The 26,508-nt window shown below is 49.0% G+C and overlaps 1 protein-coding gene across 1 annotated transcript in view; it reads left to right on the top strand.

Annotated features, from left to right (window-relative positions):
- The window catches only part of FRMD5 (FERM domain containing 5), a 914,572-nt gene that overhangs the window by 600,038 nt on the left and 288,026 nt on the right, over window positions 1-26,508 (top strand). Inside the window, exons 4-5 of the mRNA XM_069624191.1 lie at window positions 4,933-5,011; window positions 17,558-17,655. Of these exons, the coding sequence (XP_069480292.1) occupies window positions 4,933-5,011; window positions 17,558-17,655 (177 nt within the window). The remainder of the gene's footprint in view (window positions 1-4,932; window positions 5,012-17,557; window positions 17,656-26,508) is intronic.

Below are 26,508 nucleotides of genomic sequence, written 5' to 3'. Positions count from 1 at the left end.
ACTCACTACCCCACAACTCCATTGCCCCCAATAAAGGGGAACAATTCCCCAAAGGCTATTCTTCTACCTCCTTTCTGCCACTGCTCTAGCCACCTTTCTGCACGCCACCTTCCCTCCCAGAATACTCCAAAACCTCCTGAGCCTGCTGCATCTGAAAAGATTTGCACCTCCCACGAAATTGGATTACTCTGGAGCCACATGAACACCCCATTGAACCCCTCCAGAAATCGCAGCCAAATCCTGCAGTGTTCCCTAACCGCTCCCGTCAACCTCACCCTATGGTGCGGGCACTTAGCTCCCTCCATAGACCGCGCCATGTTTATACAGAAAGTGCGCCCCCACGGCCACTACCCTACAAACAGAATTGAGATGTCCCGCTAGCCTCTGCATGTCCACCAATGTCATTTTGCACGCTACTATTGCCTTCTCCAGCAAAGCTACCAGCCTGCTCACCTTGTCGTGCGGCAAGCGTGAGCTCATGGCCACTGAATCCAACTCAATCCCTAAAAAGGGCAACACCACTGCCGGCCCCCAGTTTTGTCCTCTGCCAAAGGCACTCCCAACTCCTGCATCAGTGTCTTAAAGGTCCCTAGTATCCACCTGCATTCTTGTTCTTTGCCCGCCCCACTGATAAACAAAAAATCGTCCAAATAGTGTAACACTCCTTCAACTCCTGAGCTGTATGTAAAAACCGACTGTAGAAAGGAACTAAAACGCTCAAACAAGGCACATGAAATTGCACAACCCATCGGCAAAGCTTTGTCTATATAAATGTGTCCAAACTGCATCCCCAGCAGCCAGAAATCCTCCGGATGCACCGGTAACAACCTGAATGCTGCCTTGATGTTGCGCTTTGCCATGAATGACCCACTTCCCCCCTTCCTCACCAAACCCACCGCCTGAGCCACACTCGCATAGGACACCCCGCAATCTTCTGGTGCAATATGATCATTGACTGACATGCCCTCTGCCCATGATAAAAGGTGTATTAGTCTAAATTCCCCGGCAACCTTCTTAGGCATGACCCGCTGTGGGGACACAACCAAATCTCCCATCAAATCTGTAAATGACCCTACCACTCTCCCCACTGCCACCTCCTTTTGCAGTTTCGCCCTTACCACTGCAACATTTCCCCGTGCCGACTTCAAATTTTCCGCCCACCGTCGCAACCTTGGACCCTGCTAACCCAACCTAAAACCCTCCTGAAAACATTTCCCCAAAATCATGGGCCCCTCTCTGTCTGGGTAGAAATGGAGCCACTTTTCCAAAACCACAACCTTAAATGGAGTATAGGCCTTTCCCCATAACTCCCCATCCTGCACCTCACCCTCTCCCTCTGTCCCCTGATTGGAAGCATTGCGTAACCGGATGCCGTCCCGCGCATCCGTTGCACTCGTGCTTAAATTTGCACACTGTCCTCGTACAACCTTCTTTATTGAAAGCCCAACATGCTGCTGAGGGCTGACCCCCTGCCTCCTCCGCCTCCTCCCTCCAAGGCGTGGTGACCATGAAAGGGCAGTTAAGGCATGGGTAAGCCGCTCGCTGTATGCAGCGTTGGTGCTGGCCGCGTAGACGCCATCCATTGCAGCCAGAGATCCATGTCAGTCTCACCCCACACTGCATCACTATCCTCCACCATCCTTGCCCTAAACTCTTCGTTGTATCTCACCTATGCGAAACCCCCAAAACTCGTAGAAAATGCCTTCCTTATTACTTCAACAACGCTACATACCTCTCAGGAAACTTTTTGCAGTAAACACTGGCATATATAATGAAAGCTGACATCCAATTGTCAATCGTGACCGGTACAACTCCCTCTCCTCTTTCTTAGACCCTTCTTTCGCTCTCACCTCCCTGTGCAGAAGATTAAAAACGCCCACAAACTGCCCTTCCCATATCTTTTCTTTTGTTGTTCCCATCAAATGCGCACTCAGTGGCTTAGTAATACCCATATAAGGCATCTTTTTGTCCTTCCCTGTACCTTCTGCAACCTTCTCTTTAGGAACCTGCAATGCCTCTGGAGCCACGGGCTCCTCCACCTTGTCAGTTTGTACTTCCACCGATGATACACACTTCCCCTTCTCCAAAGCCCCCATGGTCCGGAACCTCGTTTCCCCACCTATCCCCGTGCCCCATTTCCCCCTTCTCGTGTCTGACCTGTGCAAAGTGGCTGACCACTCCCGTTCCCGCTCACCTCTTTCTGCCCCGCCGTCATCTAGCCGCGGCATCCTGACCTCCACTCCAACACTCCTCATCTCTTTTCTCACCGGGCTCCTGCTGTGGGAACAAAAAACATCAGCACACTCCCCTAACCAATTTCCCTGCCGTCCTCTTGCAGTTCTGCCCCCCCAACCTGACCTTCCCCTTCAAATCTTAAACCCCTTCTCACCCTTTCCCTCCCCCGTAAACCATTTTGCTCTTTCACCTCCCATTGTCCAAAATTCTCCTCCTCCCCTTCATCATCCCCAATGAAATACCATTGATGTTGCGAGCGCACGCTCGGGCCGGGCAGCTCCGCTTCGGGTGACCTCAGGGCGTCCGCCCTGCCGCTCCTTTGATGTCTTCTTGGTGGGGCCGTGCCAACCCCCGCCTGCTCCTCTCCTTGGGCGAGGGTTTCTCTCCTCCATCCTTTGCTCCGCTGTGCTCGGGGCTGTGCTACGCCCTCTAGTCTGTTCTCTGTATTCCTCAAGATGGGCTGTTCTCAAGCCCTCCCCTAACACCTCCTTAAGAAGCACAGGGGCCGTACTACGCCCTCCACCTGAAGTCCTCCTAGGCGGGGAGGTCGTTCCGCACCTTCCCCTTTCTTCACTAACCGATGGGGACCGCTCCCTCCTCCTCCTCCCACCTACACTCTTTTGCAGGTATTTACCTCTTCTGCCCCTCCGCCCCGCCACCCCCTCTGGTCCGGGACACTCCTAACCTCACCCCTAGCCTGCTTTGTGTCTACCACTGGCCCCACTCCACTAGAGGCCTCCACCGGATCTCTGGCTCCCAACCCAATGCCGGACCCTTAACCTATCTCCCTCCCACTCCTGGACGCTCTCCTAGGTACCCCCATCTGCTCCTTCTGGCCCCTTTGTCCCATACTCCCCCCCACCTGCTGAAGGGCTACCAGCCACCACTGCGGCAAGGGCCCCATCCCCCGCCGCTCTACGATGAGGCCTACTCTCTCTGACCCCTTTTTCCCCTGTAGCTTCCCCCGCTGGCCCTTCCAGCTGGGCTTTAGTTTCTCTGCTAATGATACCCAGGGCCTCCCTCAAGGTCTGAGCATCCACCAAACCCCTACTTCCAGCTTCCTGCCCTGCCATCCTGTTGCATCTAAAATAATTGAAAGAATGCCTCTGTCCCCTGCGACCTCCCTCTAGAAGGACCCTCGAGCCTGGTTAATATCTCCCTGCGGGTTTTACCTGAAGTGCAGACAGGCTTCTTTCTAGAAATCCTGGTTAATAACTTGCATATATAATAACCTCAATGCCCGGCAGGCAGTAAACCTGTTAAAACAGTGAAATGCAAACACAGGCACCAAATTGGCAGGGGAAAGGGCCCACGCCCTACTAATGAAACCTACCCCGGTGAGCAACTATTTTTTATATATACCTACCTAAACGCACCCCCACCCTGCTAATTGCCAACTATGAGGAAAAGTAATTAAGGGCTAAAGTTAAACCACTACCATGGCTTCTAACCCACAGTAATGTAAGGGCTCCGCATTGCCCCCTGGCGGCCACAAGACGACACCGTGCTAATGCGCACACTTCTTGAAAACTGCCTAAGGACAAGCAGGCTGTCGGGGATACCGCTCAAAGAGAGCCTTTTGGCCCCGTTCCCCTCCTCGCCACTGGGAGAAAATAACCTACAAATGATATCCCCCCTCCCTGGCTGCACAATGACATGCGACTTGAGGAGCCAAGAGACAGCTGGCTCCGCGCTGCCTTCATCACCCCGGTTAATGCACTGCGCTCTCAAGTGAGTGCATGGCGTGAGAAAGGCACAGAAGTGCCGCTGCCTACAAATGGTAAGGGGGGGTGTACTTTATTTACAGTACACCCAAATATATAATATCCCAAGAAAATGTTTTTAATATCTGAATATATACCTACCCGCCCCCCACTAACAAACCTGCAACAAACCCTACCTCACCGCAGCTAACACCCGCCGCTAATACCAGGCCCACGCAGGGAAGGCTCGGGAGCAGCGACCTGTGACAAACGCTCGTGCCAACTGGCGCCTGCTCCCGAACCTTCCATGCCCCCTTTATACTGCCCAAGGCGCTCTATGCGCAGACCAGCTCCCTGGCCTGTGCAGCGCCCAAAAACACCCCGGAGGGAAATGCTTCAGGTTCCCCCCCTGCACCCCCTTTCCCACTTTTGAACTTGGCACACAGCGTTGCGAATTACCTTTAATCTTTGCTTTACCAGCACCTGGACAAGAGCAAGCAAATACAAAGAGAGCCTGTGGTGTTACAGCAGCCAGGGAAAAGGATAGATTGGATGATCATGTATGTGCCTTGAGGCACGAGCCTTATGGCCAGTCATTATTGCGCATCTCTATAGGCACAGGCTTTACTCTGACACCAGTCGAAGTCTAGATCCTTCCTACATATTTATCCATCAGATTACAGTACAGTTGGCAGCAGTGCTGACTGAAAACGGTGCCAGATTTTCTGGATTGTTGCACGTTACGCAGGAGACAGCTGGTTTTAATAGTATATGTTGGTGGCCTTCATACACTGTTCTCTCTCCATCCTCGTTCCTTCCCTTCTTCATCCTACTTCCTTCTCCCCTCCTTTGTCCTTCTCACTCTTTCCTGCTCGTGCCTCAATATCGCACGTACACTCCTGTTTCCTTCATTCCTTTTTGTTTCTCTTTCACATCCTCTGTTTCTGCTGCCTTCCATCTCACACTCGCTCTTTTTTTTCTCTCTCCTTGTCAGCTCAGCCTCCGTACACCATGTGCTTCCGAGTCAAGTTTTATCCCACTGACCCCGCAGCGCTTCGAGAAGAAATCACCAGGTAAGAGCAGGATTTGCTGCTTGTATTGAGTCCCAAAAACCCGGTTGGATATAGTACAGGTATTAGAAGTGGTGGAACTGGAAAACATTTAAAGGAGGGAGCTGCAGTGGTGTGTCCAGTGGTGGTAGGTGCTACGCCTGGAATATGCCCACCCCAGGTGCCAACCCAATTTTGAGAGAGAGGGAGACAGAATGCAAACTCGTCCTTCATGCCAACCCTTGCATAAGTCGGTGCCCCCACTTGGGCCACCACATATGCCACTGCAGAGCTGTCAGTTGAGCTGCACTCAAAGCACTGGGAGTGAAGTGTCTCCGGATTGCATCCAGAGTGTCCGTGAGCCCCATCCCGTCTACAAAGGCCACATGCACACTTGAAGTCGGTTCGGGCTCCCTGGTTGCTCTGTGGCAGTGGGAATGCCCACTTTATACCACATGCGGCGAAGTGCAATGTGTCTCCGCCACGTGCATGTGCCCTTAAAGGGGCAGCACCACACTCCTCCTTTTTCATAACAAACGAAGAACAGAGGTTAACTACACATACGATATAAGAACACACTGCACACAAAGAAATTACCCCCTTTAATCACACCTTGCACTAGTTGGACCAAAATGGGTCTTACACCTGAGTGTACCCTTATTGATTGTATTCACACATTAAAGGACTCGGGGGAATGAATTGTATGTGGTTTTTTTTGGAATTTATTCTATTTACGATTTGCCCTCCTTTCAGTGTTTTAGAGCTCAATCTCTAAAAATGCTTCACAGATGAAACATTTCCAAGTTTTATTATGTTTCTCTGTCCACGGGATTTAAACATTTCTGGCCAAAGAACAATTCTAGATTGCCAGAATAAGTCTGTGTTCTATTTTAGATACACAGTATAACAAAGTACCATGGTTGTTCGTTCGGCTCTCCTGTACACTATGAAAAATTCTTCCAGATTTTTTGGGGCTCAGTTCAGAGTGTGGAGTCGTCCTCATGTTGTATTCTTTAAGAGAATCATTGTCCAAACTTCCACCGAGTTTCAAGTTTATCACACATCTGGTAGGTTGGGAAAGAGAAGCCTACCGGTTTCAGTGGTATTGCCTTTTTGCAACCACTTTCATCAGTGTTATGATGTGTCTTCTTGGGAGTTACTTATTTTTCAATGGATTTGCAACAGGAGACCCCACCCTTGTATTGGAGTCCCCATACATTTCAATCCATGTGGTAAGGAAGCGTACATAAATTACTTCCTAATCGGCATTCTGCTGCTTGTATGCCCAGGAGCCTCCTGCCATAGTCAAGGGCCCTTCAAAAACAACAGCATTTGGTCTCAGATCTTAGTTTTCAGGAATTGACACTTGTCCCTGTGCAGTGTCAGTCCCAGGGATTGAAGTCACTCGAGTGTCCTTGCCAGCCTACCCAGGTGCTCTGCCTCCACCCGCGCAAACACCAAGATGTCATCGCTTATGTTTAACACTCCCTCCAAGTCAGCAAGGGCACCGCGGATAATGTTCTGGAAAACCTCAGCTGCAGACAACACCCCAAAGCTGAGGTGCTTGTAGCGATAGAGACCGCGGTGCGTGGTAGATGTGTTCATGTACTGCGACCCAGGGTGCAGCACCACCTGATAATATCCGGCCCTCAAGTCCAGTTTAGAGAAGAACCGGGCTCCTTGTAGCTCAGCGATGATGTTGTCTATGGTGAGGGTAATATGGCGGTCCCTTTTGATGGCTTTGTTTGGGAGCCGCATGCCCACACATATGCGCACTGAGTCCGGCTGCTTAGGTTTCCTGGCGATGACAATAGGAGAAACCCAGGGTGTCGGGCCTTCCACCTTTTCAATGATGTCCAACCCGACTAAGCTGTCCAGTTTATCAACCAAGTCCCGCAGATGGAACGGAACCCGTCGATGCCTCAAAGTGATCGGTTGGAGGGACTCATCAATGTGAAGACTCACCTGATCACCTGCCATGCGGCCGATGCCCCCAAACAGTCGACTGTACTTCGCAAGGAGCTCCTGCACATCCTCCACGTAGACGGAGTAGGTAAAACTCACTATGCTGTGTGCCTCTGGAGCCGCGCAGCTCAGCAAGGTGTTGCTGCTGACTGTCGTGACATAGAAGCAGGCTCTGATGGATGACCCTCCGTGTTCTACGTTGGACACAAAACACCCCATATAGTGGACATTCCATGGCATCATAGTGTTCCCGTGCCATGACATTCACATATGCCTCTGTCAACCAGCAACGGGACCGTGGACTCGTTCACCTGTACCAGACACCGTGGCTGTCTCCTGTTCTTGGGCCGCAGCGCACCAACACTCGAAACAAAGAAGACTTTCTCCTCTTCCTTATCATCGTCCTCCGAGGGGCACCTTCCTCCCCTTGATCGACCTGGATGACGTTAGGCAGGCGTTGTTGCCTGAGGAACCCTCCTCTAACAGGTCCCATCAGGACCATGACTGGCATTGGAGCGCTGCACATCCGGGCATAGTGATTTGACGCCCCGCACCAGCCACATGATTTCCCTTGCGCTGGGCATTCTGCGGGGTGAGGGAGGTCATATCCACACTTCATGCAGGAGTCCATTGTTCTTGTGCCGCAATCACGCTGGTTGCCCCCTGGGTGTCTCACGCCTCTGCCCCCTTGGCCACTGCCTACTGCGCAAACCTCTTCTGTCTTTCCTGGGCGAACCACCGCCTTCTTTCTGGATGCTTTCATCTCGGACACCTCCTGGCAGTGCCCAAGTTCCAAGATGCGAGGCAGCGTAATTTCCGGTTCACGCAGCACCTGTCTGCGCAGCTTGCCTGACGAGCACCCTTGAATCAACTGGTTGTGGATCATCACGTCCTCATTGTCCCAAGCACGTAGCAGAGACAATCGGCGCAACCTACCGTAAAAGTTGTCTAATGTTTCGTCATCCTTCTAGCGGGCAGAGCACATCATGAAACATCATAGTCCGCATTCGCAAGTGGCATGAAGTACTCCCTTAAAGCAGTCTTGGCTGCATCATATGTGGTATTGGGAGGCTACAGAGACTGAAACAGCTCATGGACTGCAGGCCCTACGGAGTACAACAGCGTTGCCACCTTGCTGTAGTCATTGGTTTCACCTTAAGGCACTGCTCCTTAAATCTTCTGATGATGACTCCTCCATCATGCAAACAGCCCAAAATGCCCTCCCAGGCACCTCTTGGAAAATGTCCAAAACATGGAAAATTGGGGCATCAGGCATGACACTTCAGAATGTACAGCATCAGCTGTTCCCCTGCTAGGGAATTGAAAAATTCTGCTCAGATGGCGCACAGGCACTCTATAATAGAGCTGTGACCCTTCAAACATATTGTGGAAAATGGCAGCCAAACCACGTGGACAACACCCTCTCCGCGGCATCCAGGAACGGAGAAATCATTAAAAACAAATCACTGCACTTCTCCGCCGTGCCCGGGTTCTTTGTCCCGATTCGTTGCCACTGTGAAGTGTCTCTGGATTGCATCCGGAGTGTCCGGGAGCCCCCTCCCGTCTACAAAGACCATACGCACACTTGTAGTTGGTTTGGGCTCCCTGGTCACTCTGCGGCGGCTGGCAAAACGCACTTTATTTATACCGCACGCAGCGGAGTGCAACGTCACTCCGCCGCGTGCATGTGCCCTTAAAGGGGCAGCACCACACTTGTCACAATTAATTACAGTTGTACATGAACACAAACCATTGTTTACTGTCACATTAGTAGTGTGCGTGTTGGCGTTCCAGACTGCTAATATTAGTAGATGCTTCAGTGAGGGGAGTGGCAAACCTACCATGAGCCACTTCTTCCAGTGGCTCTGTGCGTACTGCACATACACCTCCATGGGCCTGCAGCATAAATTACAAACCGAATTGTTTAACATTTCAAGGATAGCTGCTTCTTTTTACTGATGTGGCTCAATTTGTTTGGACGGATGAATGGTCGAGCTGCCAGGATTAGAACCTGTGACTTTCAAATCCCAGGGTTGTGTTGAGGAGACACCAATCCAATTGATGTTTTCTCAGCACTGTGCTTTTCTTACCGTTATTTATAAGGGTGGCAAGTCATCACTGTCACTGCACACGCAGCTGGTTAGTTCACGCCAGCAGTTCATGATGCTAGCAGCCAGAGGTTCCTCTGGTGTCCACTAGAGGGAGCCAGACTCCACGGAGAGTTGCTCAGGTCGCTGGTCAGGCAGCCCTTCAAGTGTGCCACAGAAAACACAGAGTAAAGCCTTGTCAGGGCTGAGGCAGGCTGGTCCGAGATCTGGGGTGACCTATAATGCCGGATCTCAGACCCGGCAAGACCCGGCCCAATGCTCGGATTACTTACCGGTAATCTTCATTACTCCTAGACCTTCTTTTCCTCATCCCAGCACTTATCAATGAGGTGTCCCACCTCCACACAGGAACCCATAACGGCCCACCTTCCCCAAGACCCAACAGTACATAACACTGCCCAATAGGCCCATTCAACACGGGGAAGGATAAGGTGGGACATTCATGCTGGGACGAGAAAGACAAGGACTAGGAGTAATGAAGATTACTGGTAAGTAATCTGAGCATTACCTTCACGCCCACTATTCCTCGTCCCAGCACTTATCAATGAGGCGTGCCAACTTCAGAGAGAATGGGCCGAGCACAAAGAAAAACACCAAAAGGCAAAAGGAAAATGCACATATCCAGACAGCAACAACAAGGTATTTCACAAGAGTGCCACACTCAACACACCTGCCCCATAGGCCCCACGTCCCGGCGGTGAAGATTCAAACGATCGTGGGTAATGAAAGTGTGTGGATCAGACCAGGTGGCGGCGCGGCAAATGTCCTGGATAGGAACACCGCGGGCCTCAGCCCAGGACGTAGCCATCCCCCTTGTGGACCTGCCCTGTTCACCAGACAGATGGGGAGACCCTGCAGATGAGTAAGCCAAAGCGATAGCATCCCGGAGTAAACGGCTGATGGTGGGCACAGAGGCCTTCCACCGGGGGCTGCCCCCGCAAAGGTAACAGAGACTAGGGGAGAAATGAAAAACCCTAGTGCATTCCAAATAGAGCACCTCAAGAGCGGCCCGAGGAACCTCCTCCGGGGAGGCGGGAGAGGGGGGGAAAAGGAAGGAAGAACTATCTCCTGGGCAGGATGAAACTTAGAAACCACCTTAGAAAGGAAGGAAGGGGGGCACTTAAGAAACAACGCATCAGGGGAAACCACCAGGTAGGGAGCCTCACAGGAGAGGGCACCAAGCTCCCTCAACTGCCGCACCGAAGTGATAGCCACCAGGAAAACCACTTTCAACGAAAGGACCCGAAGGGAAACCTCAGACAAAGGCTCAAAGTGATAAGACAGCAGAGCCCGAAGGACTATTGGGTGATCCCAGGAGGGCAACCTAGAAACAAGGACAGGTCAAGCAAGAGAACAACTCTGGAGAAGGCGACCCAACAACGAGTTACCACCCACAGCTGGACCCCCAAATGCACAAATTGCAGCCCACTGAGCCCTCAGGGTGGAGACAAGATCCAAGTTAAACCCATCCTGAAGAAACTGCAGCACAGGAGCCCCAAAATCCAAAGAGGAGGAACGACCATGACTCAGACACCAGGACATGAAGTGCTCTCAGTGCCTCTCATAGGCCCTCAAGGTAGGACGTCGGTCCTGCTGAATGTAAGAAACCACTTAGTCAGAGAGCCTCCCAGAAACTAGGTGCACCCTTTCAGTTTCAAGGACCCCAGTCCAAGTTCTTGGGCCCATCACTGGATCCAGCCTCCCAGCGGGAGGCAACATGGGGGGAGACAGCCAAGTCCAGGAGAAGGGGAAACCAGCACCTGCGAGGCCAAAGCAGAGCAACAAAGATCGCCACCACCTGAGAGTCCCGGATGCATAACAAAATTCATTTTTACGGTGTTATTACCAAGCCGGAGAGAAATGGGTGGATTTAGTATGGTTGGCTGAATTCTCTATCAACAATTGTGATAAGGATGCTACTTCTATGTCCCCGTTCTTTTTGGGTCTGAATGAGAGGGAGGGGGGAAAAGGCATACAGGACCCCCAGCGGCCACAGGCAGGTCAGAGCATCCACCCCCCACAGCCCCTGAAGGGAAACGGGAGAAAAAACGGGGGACCTTCGCAGACAGGGGAGAGGCAAACAAATCCACCCAAAAAGTCCCAAGAACCCTGCAGACCCTCTTCAGCACCCACTCCCCCGAGAGGAACACACGGCTAAGGTGATCTGCCACCACATTGTCCCGGCCCCTGATGTGACAAGCAGACAGTGACAGAAGATGAGACTCTGCCCAAGTGCAGAGGAGAAGAGCAAGAGAGCCCAAAGACTGAGACCGAGAGCTCCTGTAGCGGTTGATACACGCCACAGTGGCAGTATTGCCAGAGCGGAGAACCGCCTGCCCCACTAAGACTGGACAAAAGGACTTCAGAGCCTTGAAGGCCAGTAAGAGCTCCCTCCAGTTGGAGGATCTGGCCGCATCCCCCCACCCGGGAACCACTTCTCCTGCAGCTCCTGACCCAGGGTTATTACCCCTCACTCCACCTGGCTGGCGTCTGTGGTAACAATGATCGGAGAGGGCGGACAAAGTGGGAACCCCAATAACAGATTGGGCAGGTGCAGCCACCAACGAAGATGGCCCACAGGCACACAGGAGCCTCTAAGTCCAGAGATATCGAGCAACAGGGGGTGCATGTGAAGTCTCGGCCTGGGAACAAGGAAGACACACACCGCCATGTACCCCTGAGCCTGGAGAAAGTCCCTGGCCGGGGCCGACTCCCAAGCCAGAAGATGCACCAGGCAGTCCTGCAGTCTGAGCTCTGACAAGGGGAAGAACACACACCCCAGCAGTCCAAAACCTGGCCCCAATGAATTGAAGATCCTGCGAGGCATGGAGATGAGACTTTGTCCTATTTATGAGAAACCCCAGCCAGGTCAGCAGAGCACAAGTAGACACCAGGTGCCGCATCAGAAAAACTCTTGACCGAGCGTTTAGGAGCCAGTTGCCGAGGTACAGGAACACCTGAATCCCCTGTAAGTGCAGAGTGGCGACGACTGGCCCCAAAACCTTGGCAAAGACCCAGGGAGCCCACTTCAGACCAAAGGGCAAGGTCCAGAACTGGAAATGATCCTTGACCACCGCAAACCTGAGAAACCTCTGATGGGTACACTAAATAGGAACGGGCAGGTAGGCGTCCTGAAGATGCACTGAAACCAGGAAATCTGAGTTCTTCAACAGAGGATTGACACACTGAAGACACTTAATTTTGAACCTCTGAGTCAGAATGTGCTGGTTCAAGACCTTGAGGTCTATATCAGATGGAAGGACCTCGAAGGTTTGTGCACCAGGAAGACAATGGAGTCAACCCTGAGACCCCTCTCCGATCGAGGCACCCACCAAAGGACCCTCTTGGAGCAAAGTTCCCGGACACCAGCCGCATGGCCAACCTTTTGACAGGGCACCTGGGCAGGAGCGTCCAGATCAGACCAGACGGAACAGGAGGGGAGATCAATTCCAAGTTGTACCCCCATCTCACCAGATGATTGACCCAGGCATCCCCCTAGAACTGGGAGCATTGCTTCCAAAAGAACGTCAGGCGGCCCCCAACAGGCCAGGCGTCGGGACCCGAGCACCACTTCTGCCCAGGTACAGGCCGAGCCTGACCCCTAGGGCAGGAGTGAGCCCGCTGGGGAGGGGCTACTGGCCTGGCAAACTCCTTGCGAGCAGGGGCAGACTTCCTACACAGATGGCCAGCATGTTTTTTCTGCCTTGAACACCTAATGGATCTTGTCCTCTAGGGAATCCCCAAACAGCAACCTTCTTTCAAAGGGAATCTTCATGGCAGTAGACTTCTGTCTGGTGGCAGTCTTCCAATCCCTGATAAGAACGTGCTGAGGACCCCCCACGATGGAACCCATGGACCCATGGACATGACGGCTGCCTTCACACCATCACACACAAGTCAGACAAAAACTCCACCTGAGACTTAATGGCCTATAGAAGGGGTGCATGATCCGAGCTCTCCCCTGCCTCCTTCAGGGCAGACTTCAGACTCCCAAGGGCAGCTTCCAATACGCATAAGTGGCAGCCTTCAAGGCCAAATGTGCCCCACCATAAGCCTTCCTCAAGGAGGCATCCACTTTACAATCTGTGGGGTCCCAAATAGAATCGTCCGAGGCCAAGGCAGACTGGGAATGATGTCATCCACCAGAACCACCTGTGGCAGGGGCATCTCCTCCCCCTGCAAGGGATACAGCTTGGCAAGGAACCTGGTGACCGCTGACTTGTCCGGCTCAACCCTCTCCCTCAAAATATCAGTCTTCATTTCAGAGAGAAGCAGGAGACACTCTTGAGAGTGTGCTTAAGGTGGGGCAGAGGGGGCCGAACCCCCCCAGCCAGGGTAGAAGGGGGCACTTAGTCCAGAAACCCCATATAATGGGACGCCTGAGGAAGAACATCAACCGTGGCCTCCTTGTCCAGGTATTTGCCCTTGAAATCAGTCGACATCAGGGAAACGCAGAGGCTGCAGGATGAGGCGTCTGAGCATGAGGAGGAGGAAGGGGACACCCCCCTGCCATGATGAGGCTGAATCCCCTCTTTCTGCAGGGCTTTCTGAAAAACACACAGGAGCCGGTTCTCTGGCTCCCTACACCCCCTCTGCCTCTTAGAAGGGAAGGTGAACAGGAAAAAAGGAATAGGAAGGCAAAGGAGAGCAAGGCTCAACATGGCGAGATTTGGTAGAGCTCTTCCCCACGGCGTCAGCACTAACAATCAGAAGCTGAGGCCTGCAAGCACAGAGGAGCAGCCACAGAGGAGGAAGGCAACAGAACAACCAGAGCCTGCAGACAATATATCAGCAACAGCAGTAAGGACAGGTCACCAAGACAACCACAAACCCTGGCCCGGGATAAGCAAGCAAGCTCAGACCACGCCCCCTACTTCCGCGTACCTCCCCCTGGTGTGAGCCCACCCCAGGCCATGCAGACCTGTAGGGCGAGCCGGTCCGCGATGCCCCACAGGCCCCACCCCTGGGCAACCTCCACCGGCGGCGGTAGGAGGGACCGGGCATCACGCCCAAACTCAACAGGGGCCCCCCCGGAGAACTCCGGCCAACCTTAGCAGGTTCCTGCTCCGCAAGGGAACCCAGAAGCGGCGGGAAAGACAACAAATCCCCCTCCCCCCAGCTATGCCAGGTGGGGGCACAGAAGCAGACAGAGTCCCTGCCCAAAGTGTCTTGGGGAAGGCGGGCTGTTATGCTCAGAGGCGGGAAGTGGTGGGGGCAGGGGCTTGAGGACATTAGAAGTAGAAAGAGGGTTCCTATGTGGAGGTGGGACCCCTCATTGATAAGTGCTGGGACAAGGAAGAGTGGACGTGGAGGTAATGACCAGCGCTGGGTATTAGCAAAGTAACATTGTAATTATATTCCCAAGTGAAACAAAAGCAAAGGCCTGGGAGAGCCAGGAAATTCATGGGATGGGTCGACCCTGGCTCTTGTAGGAGCCCAGCCAGGCAAATTGCCGTGTGAAATGGGGGAGGGGCCTGTGCCAGGTGCTTGGGGGTAAGAAAAGGGGCTGAAGGGGTTCAGGGGCAACAAGGGGGCCTAAAGAGGGCTGAAGGCACCTAAAAAGGCTAAAGGGGCAAGAAAATTGACTAAAAGGGACTGAGGTGAGAAAGGGTGCAAGAAAAGATGCTAATGAGGTTAAGGGTCAAAAAAGGGGCGAAATGGGACTGGGTCAAAAAGGGGGCAACATGGGACTGGGGCAGCTAAAGAGGTTGAGGGCAGCAAAAGGGGCTAAAAGGGACGAAAAGGGGCTGGGACAACAACACAGGTTAAATCGGAGTGAGAGTCAAGGAGCAACACTGGACTAGGGTCAAAAAAGGGGCAAAGCAGCAGGACTGGAGCATCTAAAGGGGTTGAGAGGCAACAAAAAGGGCTGACTGAGGTAAAAAAAAATGGGCTAACAGGACTGAGGGTCAAAAGGGGGTAAAACGGGGTTGTGGCAACAAAATGGTCTAAATGGAACTGGGGGCCAAAAGGGGCAAAACAGGACTGGGTCAAACAAATTGGCAACACGGGACTGGAGGTAAAAAAAAATAGGCAAAACGGGACTGGGGCCGTTAAAGGAGCCGAGAGGCAACTAAAGGGGCTAAATTGGACTGGGGTCAAAAAGTGGACAAAACAGGACTGAGGGCAGTTAAACGCGTTGAAAACACAAAAAGGGTCAAAACTGGATTGGGTCAAAAAAGGGGCAACACGGAACTGATGCCGCTAAAGGGGTGGAGGGGTAACAAAAGGGCCTGAATGGGACTGGGGCAAAACGGGACTGGGGAAGTTGAAGGGGATGGTGAAATAAAATTAGTTAAACAAGACTGGTGGCAACTAAAGGGGGTGGGGGAACAGCAGCGGCTATAGGGTACTAGGGAGGCAAGAAAAGAAGCAAGTGGGTAACAAAGGGGCTCACTTACCTTTTTTTATTCGCTATCGCTTCGCAGCACCACCAGGAAGTGTTCTGGTCCTGCTCCTGCCAATCAATGAGTGGCTGGGGTGGGACAACCAAAAAGAAAGACACGCTCCTGGTGTGCCGGCAGCACTAACAGGAGCGAGTCTGTATGACTTACGGTCCCGGCCGCCTGACTTCCTGTCCTGCCCCAGCCAATCACTGAGTGGCTTAGGATGGACTGCAAGACAGGCGGCCACAGCCGGAAGTGAGGCACGCTCGTTACTGTAAGTACTATGGGCACACCAGTAGCACCTCTTTTTTTAATGTCTGTTTATGTTAGAGGAGAGGTTGGAAACCCGGTGGAGCTCGTGGTCGGACCCTTCTTTGGGCAGGCACTGACCCTCGGAGCTGGTCAGGGCAGAGCCCTACTGGGCTATCCCGGCTCCACAAAAGCAGAGCGCTGCAATTTTTCTGGCACACTATTCTCTTCTCTTATTCTGGCACACTGCCTGCACTGGGCAGCAGCTGAGATAGTGAATCTTATTGTGTGTGCAGTGGTAAATATTACGATAAAACACTCTAGAATTAGGAAAGTGTCAAGGTGACGTGTCTCTTCAGGCTACTGGTGAAATGGTTATAGTACAGGGTCTGGCAACCTTTGGCTCGCCAGATATTTTCGACTACAGCTCCCATCTGCCAGAGTCAGCATAGTCAATGGTAAGTGATCATTGGAATCTTAGCCCAAAATATCTAGAAAGCTGCAGGTTGCAGACCGCTGTAATATAGCAGATTAGATGGTGCATGGCCAGCTAGCCGATAAGGGATTGTTACAGTGGGTGAAACCATTGGCACCGAGAGGCAAAGGAGGCCGCTGCCCCTTTATTTTGATATCAATGGGGAAAAGAACCATACTTGGCCCGTAAAGATGTTTTCTTTTTTCAGCTGCTGACTGTACTTCCCAAATAAGACTCCAGGCATTGCCAATGCTGCAGGAGATAAAACACGATTGGCTCTTAAGCCATGCGCATGGACTGCACTGTTGCTAATGCAGTGACAGTTTCAGGGATCCACCTGCAATTTTGAATTTTTGGAAGCTGAGTGACAGACACTCAAAGCAAAAAGCTACAAGGTAGCCCAGCAAGTTAGGTGACTGTTTCTGAGATATATGTTGAGCTCCACCCATAAATCATTTAGGTTATTTAAGATTCATTCTGTAAAACATGTTCTAAAATGCACAGTTTCCAGCCGAGAAGCGATCGATCTGGGTTGCTTGCTTCTATTCGGGTGGTGCAGGGGAGGGGTCTTGCCCCTGTAGTGAACATCAAATGTAGGCACCCATGGGTGAAACATGACTGTTGCAAAAGCGAATGTGAACTTTGCAGTAGGGTAGGTGGTTAATGTTATAGAAAGACAATGTCACAGTAGTAGTAAAAGGTAACTTACTACTGTGCTTATGCAACTACACATTTTACAATTTCTTGGTGCTGTAAATTACAGGTTTTACTGTGACCATACTAAAGTGTACTCGGTTTATCGACTTAAGGAGGATCAAAGACTGAATTATGCCTGCTGGGATCCGAACCCGGGACCGAAAATCATGTTTTGTTAGCAAGCATCGAACTGACTGAGATACCTTAGCAGCAAGCCTCATGGTGAATGTTACTGCGAGTGACATGGAGATTGGTTGACTTATCAATAAGTCTTATCAATAAGTCAGATACATTACTGTGTTATGAAAGGAGAAGAGACTGTATTGCTGCGTATGTAACATTATATTGGCTATTAGCGGGGGAGGGGGGCTGTGGGGGGGGGGTGCTGCCTGCAGCAGGCACTATATACTTCAGTACAGCCTGTCACTTCTTGCCATGTCTCAGACTGTCCAGAAGTGCCGCCAGAGGCGCTATTACACTCCATACAAGTCTCATACTGGTGTCTACAGCTAATTTCCAGGGACGACAGCCAGTGTACCGCAACACTTTCTATTGAAGCACCCACCCCCTGCTGTCTATTGAGCTAATGTTTGGCTTTTCTTGAAATAGTTGCTGCCACCTGCAGTGCAACCTGTTTCTTCACACTGTATCTCAGGCCCTGTGATCCACTAACAGTTCTTTCTCTTCCCAGGTACCTGGTCTTTCTGCAAATTAAGAGAGACCTCTTCCATGGCCGCCTCCTGTGCAAGACCTCAGACGCTGCGCTGCTGGCAGCATACATCTTGCAAGGTGAAGGGTCCTGGGAAAACCTACGGGGAGGGTTATTGTTACACGTAGATGAATGGGGCTCAGGAACCAAGGTTTCACATGAAATCCTTTTGTGATAATTTTTTTATTTTTTATTTTTATTTTTTTATTGAATATAGCTGAAAAAACAACTTTTTCAATATAAACAAAACATGTAATTTATAAATCAATACATTATTTTGCAAGATATAAAAATGTGCATATGTTTAACAATACATAACATACACAAACAGATAAAAGATACAATGAAATTAAGTGATAAGGGGGAGAAAGACACTTGCAGGCACCGAAATACAGCACAGTAATACGATCAATTCATACACATGACGTAGATAAAAGCTAGATATCTAGCAGACAATAAAATAACAAGTGTAGATACAAAACATATCACTTGTTGTGAATCATAACAATTTTTATGAGTTCTAAACAGCACGGTGCAGTCTTATATAGATCTCACCCCAACAGCTTTGCATTTCTAAATCATATGAAAACTTAATTTGACAGTTAGGTTGGCCCGATGAGATTGTGCTCTAGTACATCAATTTTCTTTTAACTTAACCCTCTCGCTAAGATAATACATCCTAGACTATTGTGATAATACACCCTAGACTATCCAACCACAGCATGAAGACTGGAACACACCTAAAGCACATCCTTTACTCAGCATGGCCCTAGAGACGGCCTATTAACTGACTGCTCTGCGTGCAATCACTGACTCAACTACTACTCACTCTTCAAGGAAAATCTCACCAACAAAGTAACAATCTGCCCTCATCCTCCATACAGCTCCCCCTCCTCTTCCCTGTGTTTGCCTCCTGCTCTGCAGTCCATGGTGGTCATGCATTTACTAGCGGTCACCCCATGATGATGTAACTCAAGCGCTCTATTTGAAAACCCCCTCTAATGTCAGTGAGAGCCCAGCTGACATTAAAACCCTTAAACGAGATACCTTGACAAAAAGTAATATTAGTTTCATACAGAGACGTATCATCTTTACCTATAGGAGTGGATGGTCCGGGGGAAGGACAGAGGGTTAGAGAGAACTGACACAGAAATTCAAAGCCTATTTACTCAGAACATGGATATGTTAAGGGGCTGGCACAAGGATATAACCTTTCATCCCTAGTACCAGATGTCTCAGGATAATGGCGCAGAGACATGAAATTCCTTTACAAGCTCTAACCGCCGTATCTCTGTTTCTTTAATTCTCCTGGATTTGTCAATACTACCCTTCTTGTCAGCCCCCTGAGGGCACCCATAACCCCCACAAGAAATTACATTTGACACTGGTTAATGTATTCCTAGGTTTTCTGCAAACTGAGAATGTAAAAGCTTGTATGTACCCGTTTGCTTTTCCCCGAAGAATGATCTTCAGACCCATAACCTTCACAGTACATTTTTTAAGCACACAGGTCCCCTAGTAACTTTTGAGTGAACGATCTCCAAAATGTCAATTTCGGATGCACCGCCCCACACTGTCTGACCTTGGAATAAGCTAGTAGAAAGGCCGTCTGATCTAGCAGGCCTCAGCAGGGAGACACGAAAGAAAGGGTGAACCTCTGAGTGGTTGGATACCTCTGTTTTCATAGTTGTCTGATCTGGCAGGCTTCAGCAGGGATAAACAACAGTGGAGTAGAATGTACACCAATATTCTAATATCTTAAATGCAAAATTTCATGTATTTAGGGTCCTGGGGAGAAAATTGCAACTCTGCCATGTAATGTTGCTGTAATCATGAGAGGAAATAATAGTGTCCTTAAATAATGGACACTCCCGTACCCCTGCACACTGTTATTACTGTTATGTAAACAGTCAAAGTTCAATGTATATATCTACCAATGTATGAGATCAGGCTTGAGTAATTCTTGGAGAATGAACAGTTATAGTTACATTTTTAATAAATGTGAAACAACAACCAAGTAGTAATCGAAATAAAAATAAAACCAGCCCAACGTGTATCTTCATCTGGAGCGAAATTATGATTCTTACGCTTCAATTTTCATAAGTCACCTAAAAAATAAATAAGTAACAATTCTAGACTTTAAATCTCGCATGGAGTCAGATTATTAGTTAACGGCTGACTTATGCCATGCATCATCTCAAATTGAGTTTTTCTCGATATTATCATAGACTTCACACTTCACGGATAGCCCTTTCTTTTTGATTCTAAGTTTAAAAGTGAAAATAAGATGGAAAGGATGGTAAACGCATCATTTTCTCAAACTTGTTCTTTATATATATTTAGGGGTATAGGCTCCAAATAGCATAAGTCAGCCAGGTAACTAATACTTTAGCTCCATGGGAGATTTAAAGTCTAGAATTGTTAACATGATAAAGAAAGGTGATACTTATTGTATCTTTTACTTATTCTTTAGATGACTTATGAAAATTTAGGAAAAGTAAGAATCATTATACTTTTGTTCCTGATGGTACAAAACACTTTGAGCTAGTTTTATTTTTATTTCCATTATTACTTTGTTTAAAATTGATTATAAATTGAACTGTAAAGGTGCATACTCATCCTGATCTCATATGCATTGATTATAACCGATGTTAGATAAATACATTGAACTCTGACTGCTTATATAAGGATTGGGGTTGTTTTTTCGCATGATAGTTGGTCGCGGCGAACTGACTGTAATAAATTAGTTCGCATTTAAAATTTATCCATAATTCACCCCTTACACCATCCCCATTCCCACCCCCAACACCCTCCCCTACTTATCGGCTTGCTCACCTCCGATTCCCCTGTGGCGTCAAATCCGTCCCTCTAACGCAGGTTGGATCTGACTACCGCAGGGTCCCTTTCCCGCCCTTTTTTTGGGTCCCCTGCCTCCAATGGTCAGGAAGCAGGGGACACCCCCACAATCCCCCAAGGCCAAAAATACTGAACCTGGGGATCAGGGGACACCCCAGCAATGCACGCTCCACATGTTCAGTATTTTTTATAATCGATCGATTGGTACTGGCCGAATTCGATCTACTGTACCATTCGATCAATTATATTCAAACAAATATATAACAGTAATAACGGTGTGCAGGGGACAGTTGTGTCCATTACTTAAGGACACTGTAATTTCTTCAAAGGCTTCAGTAGGGAGACATGAAACAAAGGGGTAACCTGTGAATGGCCAGGTACCTCCTATTTCAATGCCACAGGGTTCATCATCTTTACAGCAGCAAGTATCATGCAGACAAACAAGGGTGCAATTTCTTATGAGACCGTGGAATCCGAAAGATTTTGTAAAGAGACGTCCTTTATTTCCTACCTTATAAACCAGAGCCTTCTTCCCTTTAGCATCTGCTTCCTTGTTGTAGCTTGCATTAGCCACCTGTAAATGTTCAAACGCTTGCTATTGTCTCTGCCATCAGCTGATAGACAAAATCTCTGGCTGCAGGAAATTAACAAGAATAATTTTCCATTGGTAGATGAGAATGAAAGCAGAATAATGGAAAAACGTCTGTGGAAGAATGTGAGACATAAATGTGTGCATGCTGTTACATCCAGTTACCGCACCCTCAGGATGCAGTATGCTCTAGTGTGATGTCCTTTTGGGACAGCAAGCTGAAACCTGCTGTGCACAGCAAACAGTCACTAATATTCAAAATGGAGCACGCAAAGTGAACATGCAACCATCAACTTCACCCTCATGCATCCTCCACATCTTCAAACCTTAGTCCGATTTGTTGATGGTGGAAGATATTATTTCCACAGCTTGTTATTTTCAAAAAATGTTTTAAATCATTCCTTGATCTTCACTGTGAACCGCTATCCTCCTTGCTCAGTGCCTGTCTTCTGATTAGGCCATGAATGATCAATTTCAAGTGATGGTGCTCTGATCAATTGCTGACAGGCACTGGTTGTGTTTGAGGTGATTCCTGCTTGAACACTGTGTCTGGGCAGACCTCTGCCTAGCCTTTCTCGTGGCTCAAACTGAATAAGCACCTTGATGTTGGAAAATCATGCATGACTGACTAGCAGCTGTAACGAACTCATGGTGGCAACAGTAAAGACAGACACAAATGATCACAGTCCAAGGGTGTTTATTAAACTGTAAGTGCAGGATGGAAAACACCTAACCTAAGCCTAAATCTAAGATGGGAGCAAGTGTTCACCATCAAATGAAAAATAAGGCAGTCATTGTGGCATCTTGTCAATGTAAAAAGCTTATACCAAAAATGATGTGATTGCCTTGAGGTCTCCCTTTCCCTTGTTTTTTTAGCACGGGACAGACTTTGGAGCACAGAACATGCTCGAGCCTTCCTAGCACGCGCTAACAGTTCCGTATCTGCTATCAGGTTCTTCGATGGTTAAATCTCTCACCATCGGGGCATGAAGCTCTCAACAAACCCAAAAGTTCTGTTCTACGAACACTTTGGGTGATGGCTTCACCTCTGTGTCGCCCTCTTCTGGGCGCAGACCCCTCAGAAATTGTATTCTACAAATTCACAAGACAGTTCCTTTCTCAGTGAACTTTGGGTGATAGTTTTCCTCCCCTGGATCTCCCTCGGCCGGGCTCGGATCCCAAATGACAAGGGGGAGACTTCCCTTCACCTTGTCTTGCAATACTTCTTGCTTTCACAAATCATAACATCTTTTTAAACAGGTTTTTGAGCTTTGCCCCTTTTTGTCGGTTTCCCTCTGCCGGGTTACTCTCGCCGACTTTTCCGAGGTACTAATTTTCACCATGCGGTTTTCACTTCCCTTAGCTTTTGCCATCATCTGCCGGTCAAAGACTTTCAATGGTACAACGGATTTTACAAGACCCCTGTATGACAACTTTGACCTTTTATTCGCCTCTTCCCGAGGCCTTCTAGTTACGGTAGTCTTTACCGTGGGGGAATTGGCCAGAGTTTCCTGAGTGAGCATCCACGTGGTGCCGGACTCCTCTGTCACTGTTTTTCCCCCTCTTTTGTTACTAGTGTCGCTTGCTTTTCAAAGTTCAATTTAGCACGTGGCTACTTTTCTTTCAGCACAGTTCGGCCTTTTATCGACACTCTCCTCGACTCACTGGCTGTGATGAACCGCTTGGCTTTCTTCCTCCTTGGAGTCAAGGTTGGTACCACTGAGACAAACGTCTCTCTCCGGCTTGGTAATCAGCGGAGGATGGTCTTGTGTATGGTTCGCATCTGCTGCAACACTTGTTGGCTATTGTTCACGGACTTATCATTCCCTCTGCGGGGGTGCAACGGGCCTTGGTCGGAAAAGGCAATGTTGACTTTCTCTTTGTCACCCTCTCGGTCTGTGCCATCTTTCTCCTCCTCTTGAACTGCTGTGCCGAGTTAGCTCTTTTGTTGTGCAGTCTGCCTTGCTCGTATTGTGCTCCTGTACGCCACCTTTTATCCCTGTGGGGAAGGGAAAGGACCGTCAGATGTGTGTGATTTGGGTGTATTGCCTGACTTTGCCTAGCCCTGTTATTGGGACACGTCAGGTAAACGGCTTTGGTGTTAGTCCATTGTCTTTTGTGTTGTGCAAAAGCGTTCATGTGGAAAAAAGGGGGGTAGTGTTTTGGAATATCCTATGTGGTAGGATGGGGAAAGGTGTTGAAAGAAGGGGGATACCATGTCTCGCCCATCTGTGTCTCACTCCCACTCCCCAAGGACCCTCCTTCTAGGTGATCCTCCCTCACTGGTCCACCCCCAGGAATTGAATTCAGTAGCGATGGCCGTGTCCTGGCTACCTGGATGACAGATCCCCAGGGAATGGCTATGGAGACACCTTCAGGTTTCTCACACAGCCAATAATGGTTGAGTGGACTTGGTTTTGTTCAGCGGACTAGTCTGAGTCACTGAATAACTGTGAGAGATTTGGTGTACTCTGGGAGGATCAGGAGCCCTATAGAAGGATCAAATCACTTTCACTTTCCTTTGATAGTTTAGTTTAGCTATAGGACCTTAAGCTTATAGGACATGCCCACACATTGTATTTTAGGAACATTTTAGTAGATTTTGTATTTTAGAAACATTATTTTTAGTGAATTATGTTTGGATGCTTTGAAATCTTCATTTTCCCCCTTTTGTCTGTTTGTGTGTTTACAAGGGTCCCTTTGTCTTCTTTCCTTTTTTCTTGACTTGTCCCTCAATCCAAAGTTTCACTGCCCTTTCTCCTGTTCCCTTTGCCATTTGTGTCAATCATAAAGGTTTAAAAAAGCAAATGAAGCCATTTTCTTTTTTTTTTTGTATAACCTGTTCCCATTTGGATGCGTGTTTGTCCGAATAAGCCTTCGGTGACCTCTTGCTTTCCTTGTTTCCCTTCTGTTGACTTTAACTACCAAAAAGAAAACATAACCTAGAACACACTATTCTCTTTTGTATTACAGCTTATTTGTGAAACCTATTCAACCTTCCCATTTGTCTGTGACCGAGAGAATGGTTCCAAATTTAGTCATCTACATTTGTTTTAGATTAGCTTTCTCAGCTTCTTTACTGTGCTAACCAACACTGTTGTGGTCTTACAGTGCCAAGGCATGTCCGAAGGGTGTCTAAGAGCCAAGCGAATCCATTTGTTTGCTCAAGTCAATCAGTTGTATTTGTTGTTATTGTGTGCTAGTCCTTCCTAAGACTAATGCACTTGAAATTATGTAGTGGGACAGTGATTTAGAGGAGGAAAAGGATGTTGACTGTATGCAGTATGAAGATATTGATTGCCAAGTGGATTTGCAGGGAGGAATGGCATATCTCTTGTGATTGTGGACCTTGGAGGGGCAGGATGCCCACAGCCAGCGCAGTTTATTGATGCTGGAGAATCATAGGCGGACAGCTCAGGAAGAGGAGTGGAGGGAGTGGGCTGTTATAGTGTTTGCCACTGCCGGAGGGACAGAAGATGGACGAGGAGGCTGCAGTCTGACAACACAGGGTGGAAGAGATGATGGAGTGAGAGGTGGAGGAGGCAGGTCTGGTGCAGGGATTCCTTATGCCTGAGGTGTCTGATATGGCTGGGGACGACTGGCTGGCAACTCTTGACTTAATATGGGAGAGGGGCATATTTGGGAGTTGCTGATCCACAAATCTTTTCTTTAAAAAAATAAAAACTTTATTTGGTACAGTGACACACGTGCAATCAGTAAATACATATCTAAGCGATAGAATTACAACATTGTAGTACATCAGCACAAATCGACCATTTAAGTTTCAGGGGAGCAGTATCACAGCCTTGGTTATGATATGTTGCAGCACATTTTACAGTTCAAGCGTTAGTTTTCTGTAGGAAGCTACGGAAAGGGCCCCATATGTCCTTGGGTCTACACATGGATACAGTCAATAAAATATAGCACTCTTCCCTTTAATTAGCATAGGTCAGCTCCTTAAGCCATTCATTGACACTGGGGGACGCACTTGATTTCCAATATTTGAAAATGCATTTTTTGGTGATTAAGCAACCCAAATTGAAAAGTCTGCAGATTTTCTCAGGGACCTTTCCAATATCACCCAGCAAATATTTAGGGGATGTACGTGTAGGGGGTATTTTGGTAATGCTGTGTAGGACGTTAGCTACTGACAGCCACAACTGGGCAATCCGTGGGCAGCTCCAATACATATGCAGGCAGTCTGTGGCTGTCGCGTTACATTTTGCACATTCATCGCTAGACGCTGGTGCAAATTTGGAGATACTGCGCATGCCCGACCAAGAATTGCAGGGAGAACTTTGTGTGGTCGAACAAAAACTTGAACAAATCTGCAACAAATGTTTACATGGGACCCTTGCAAGCCACCTCGGGTATCCCAGTTATGCAAATATTGGTACGTCGCGAGCGCGCCTCTAGGTTTTCGCATTTGTTACGGATCTTGTTGAGCTCCAGTTTCAATTGCGAAATATCACGACCTGTCGACCCTGTCTTCTGTGTCGCCAATCCCAGTTTCTGCCGCATTTATACAGGTGCTTTCTTTCTCCAATTTAGATTTTAGAGAGCCAATGGTGGATACAATATAATCGAACTTCATGTTGACAGCCATGAAACCACTTTGCATTGCCGCCAATAAATGGTCTTCGCAGGCATCACCAGAAGTTGAAGCGGGTTCGCTGTTAGTTGCTGGTTCCGTTGTACCCACGGCCTTGCCAGGGAATTAGTGAACGAGTCCATTAATCCTTTTTTCTTCCCACGGAACCTTTCGTCATGATTACTCCTAGTGCCACTGGGTTGTGTGATGCCTTTTGGGTACCTCTATTTGGAAAGATGTATGGACGGATGACAATTGTGTCGGCATAGGAAGGGTGATGTTGAGGAGGGCCCACGGTCAGAGGCTTGCTAACTTCCTTCAGAATCCTGGCCCCCAGAGCACCACTGGGGGGCTGGTGGATTGAGACCGTGCTTTGTTTTATCCGGATGCAAGAGTTAAATGTAGGGTATGGTTAGGCGTAGATTGTTGTCAGGAGGCTGTGGTTATTTAAGCTGCGTGCTTGTGAGTTGCAGGGGATCAATGCTCATCAGGGTGTCTACTCCAATGTCAGCGTTAGCATATGGTGCACAATGAAGAGTGTTGTTGCAAAGGGCCTGTGGTCGGAGGCTTGCTCACCCTGTCCCCACAGGATCCTGGCCTTTGGAGCACCACTCGGAGGCAGGCGGACCGAGGGCGCGCTTTATTTGTTCCTGATGAACGATTTAGATGTAAGGTACGGTTAGGCGCGGGTTGTCGCCCGGTCCTAGAGGTTGTGCAGGACGTGCGTTTGGGAGCTGTAAGAGAGCAAAGGCGCATCAGCACGTCTACTCCTATATTGGCACTAGCATATGGTGCACAATGAAGGGGGTGTTCCAAGGCCACAACAGGAGTGTGCCACATGGCCGGACTAACCTTCGGTACTTGAGAGATTTGGTATTGGCCTTGGTAACTCAAAAT

This window comes from Ambystoma mexicanum, chromosome 11 (genome assembly GCF_040938575.1).
Source record: "Ambystoma mexicanum isolate Mex_15411 chromosome 11, UKY_AmexF1_1, whole genome shotgun sequence".
In the NCBI taxonomy this organism is placed as follows: Eukaryota; Metazoa; Chordata; class Amphibia; order Caudata; family Ambystomatidae; genus Ambystoma; species Ambystoma mexicanum.
The sequence above is the reverse complement of the archived record's forward strand: the minus strand, read 5'-3'. Positions and strand labels throughout refer to the sequence as shown.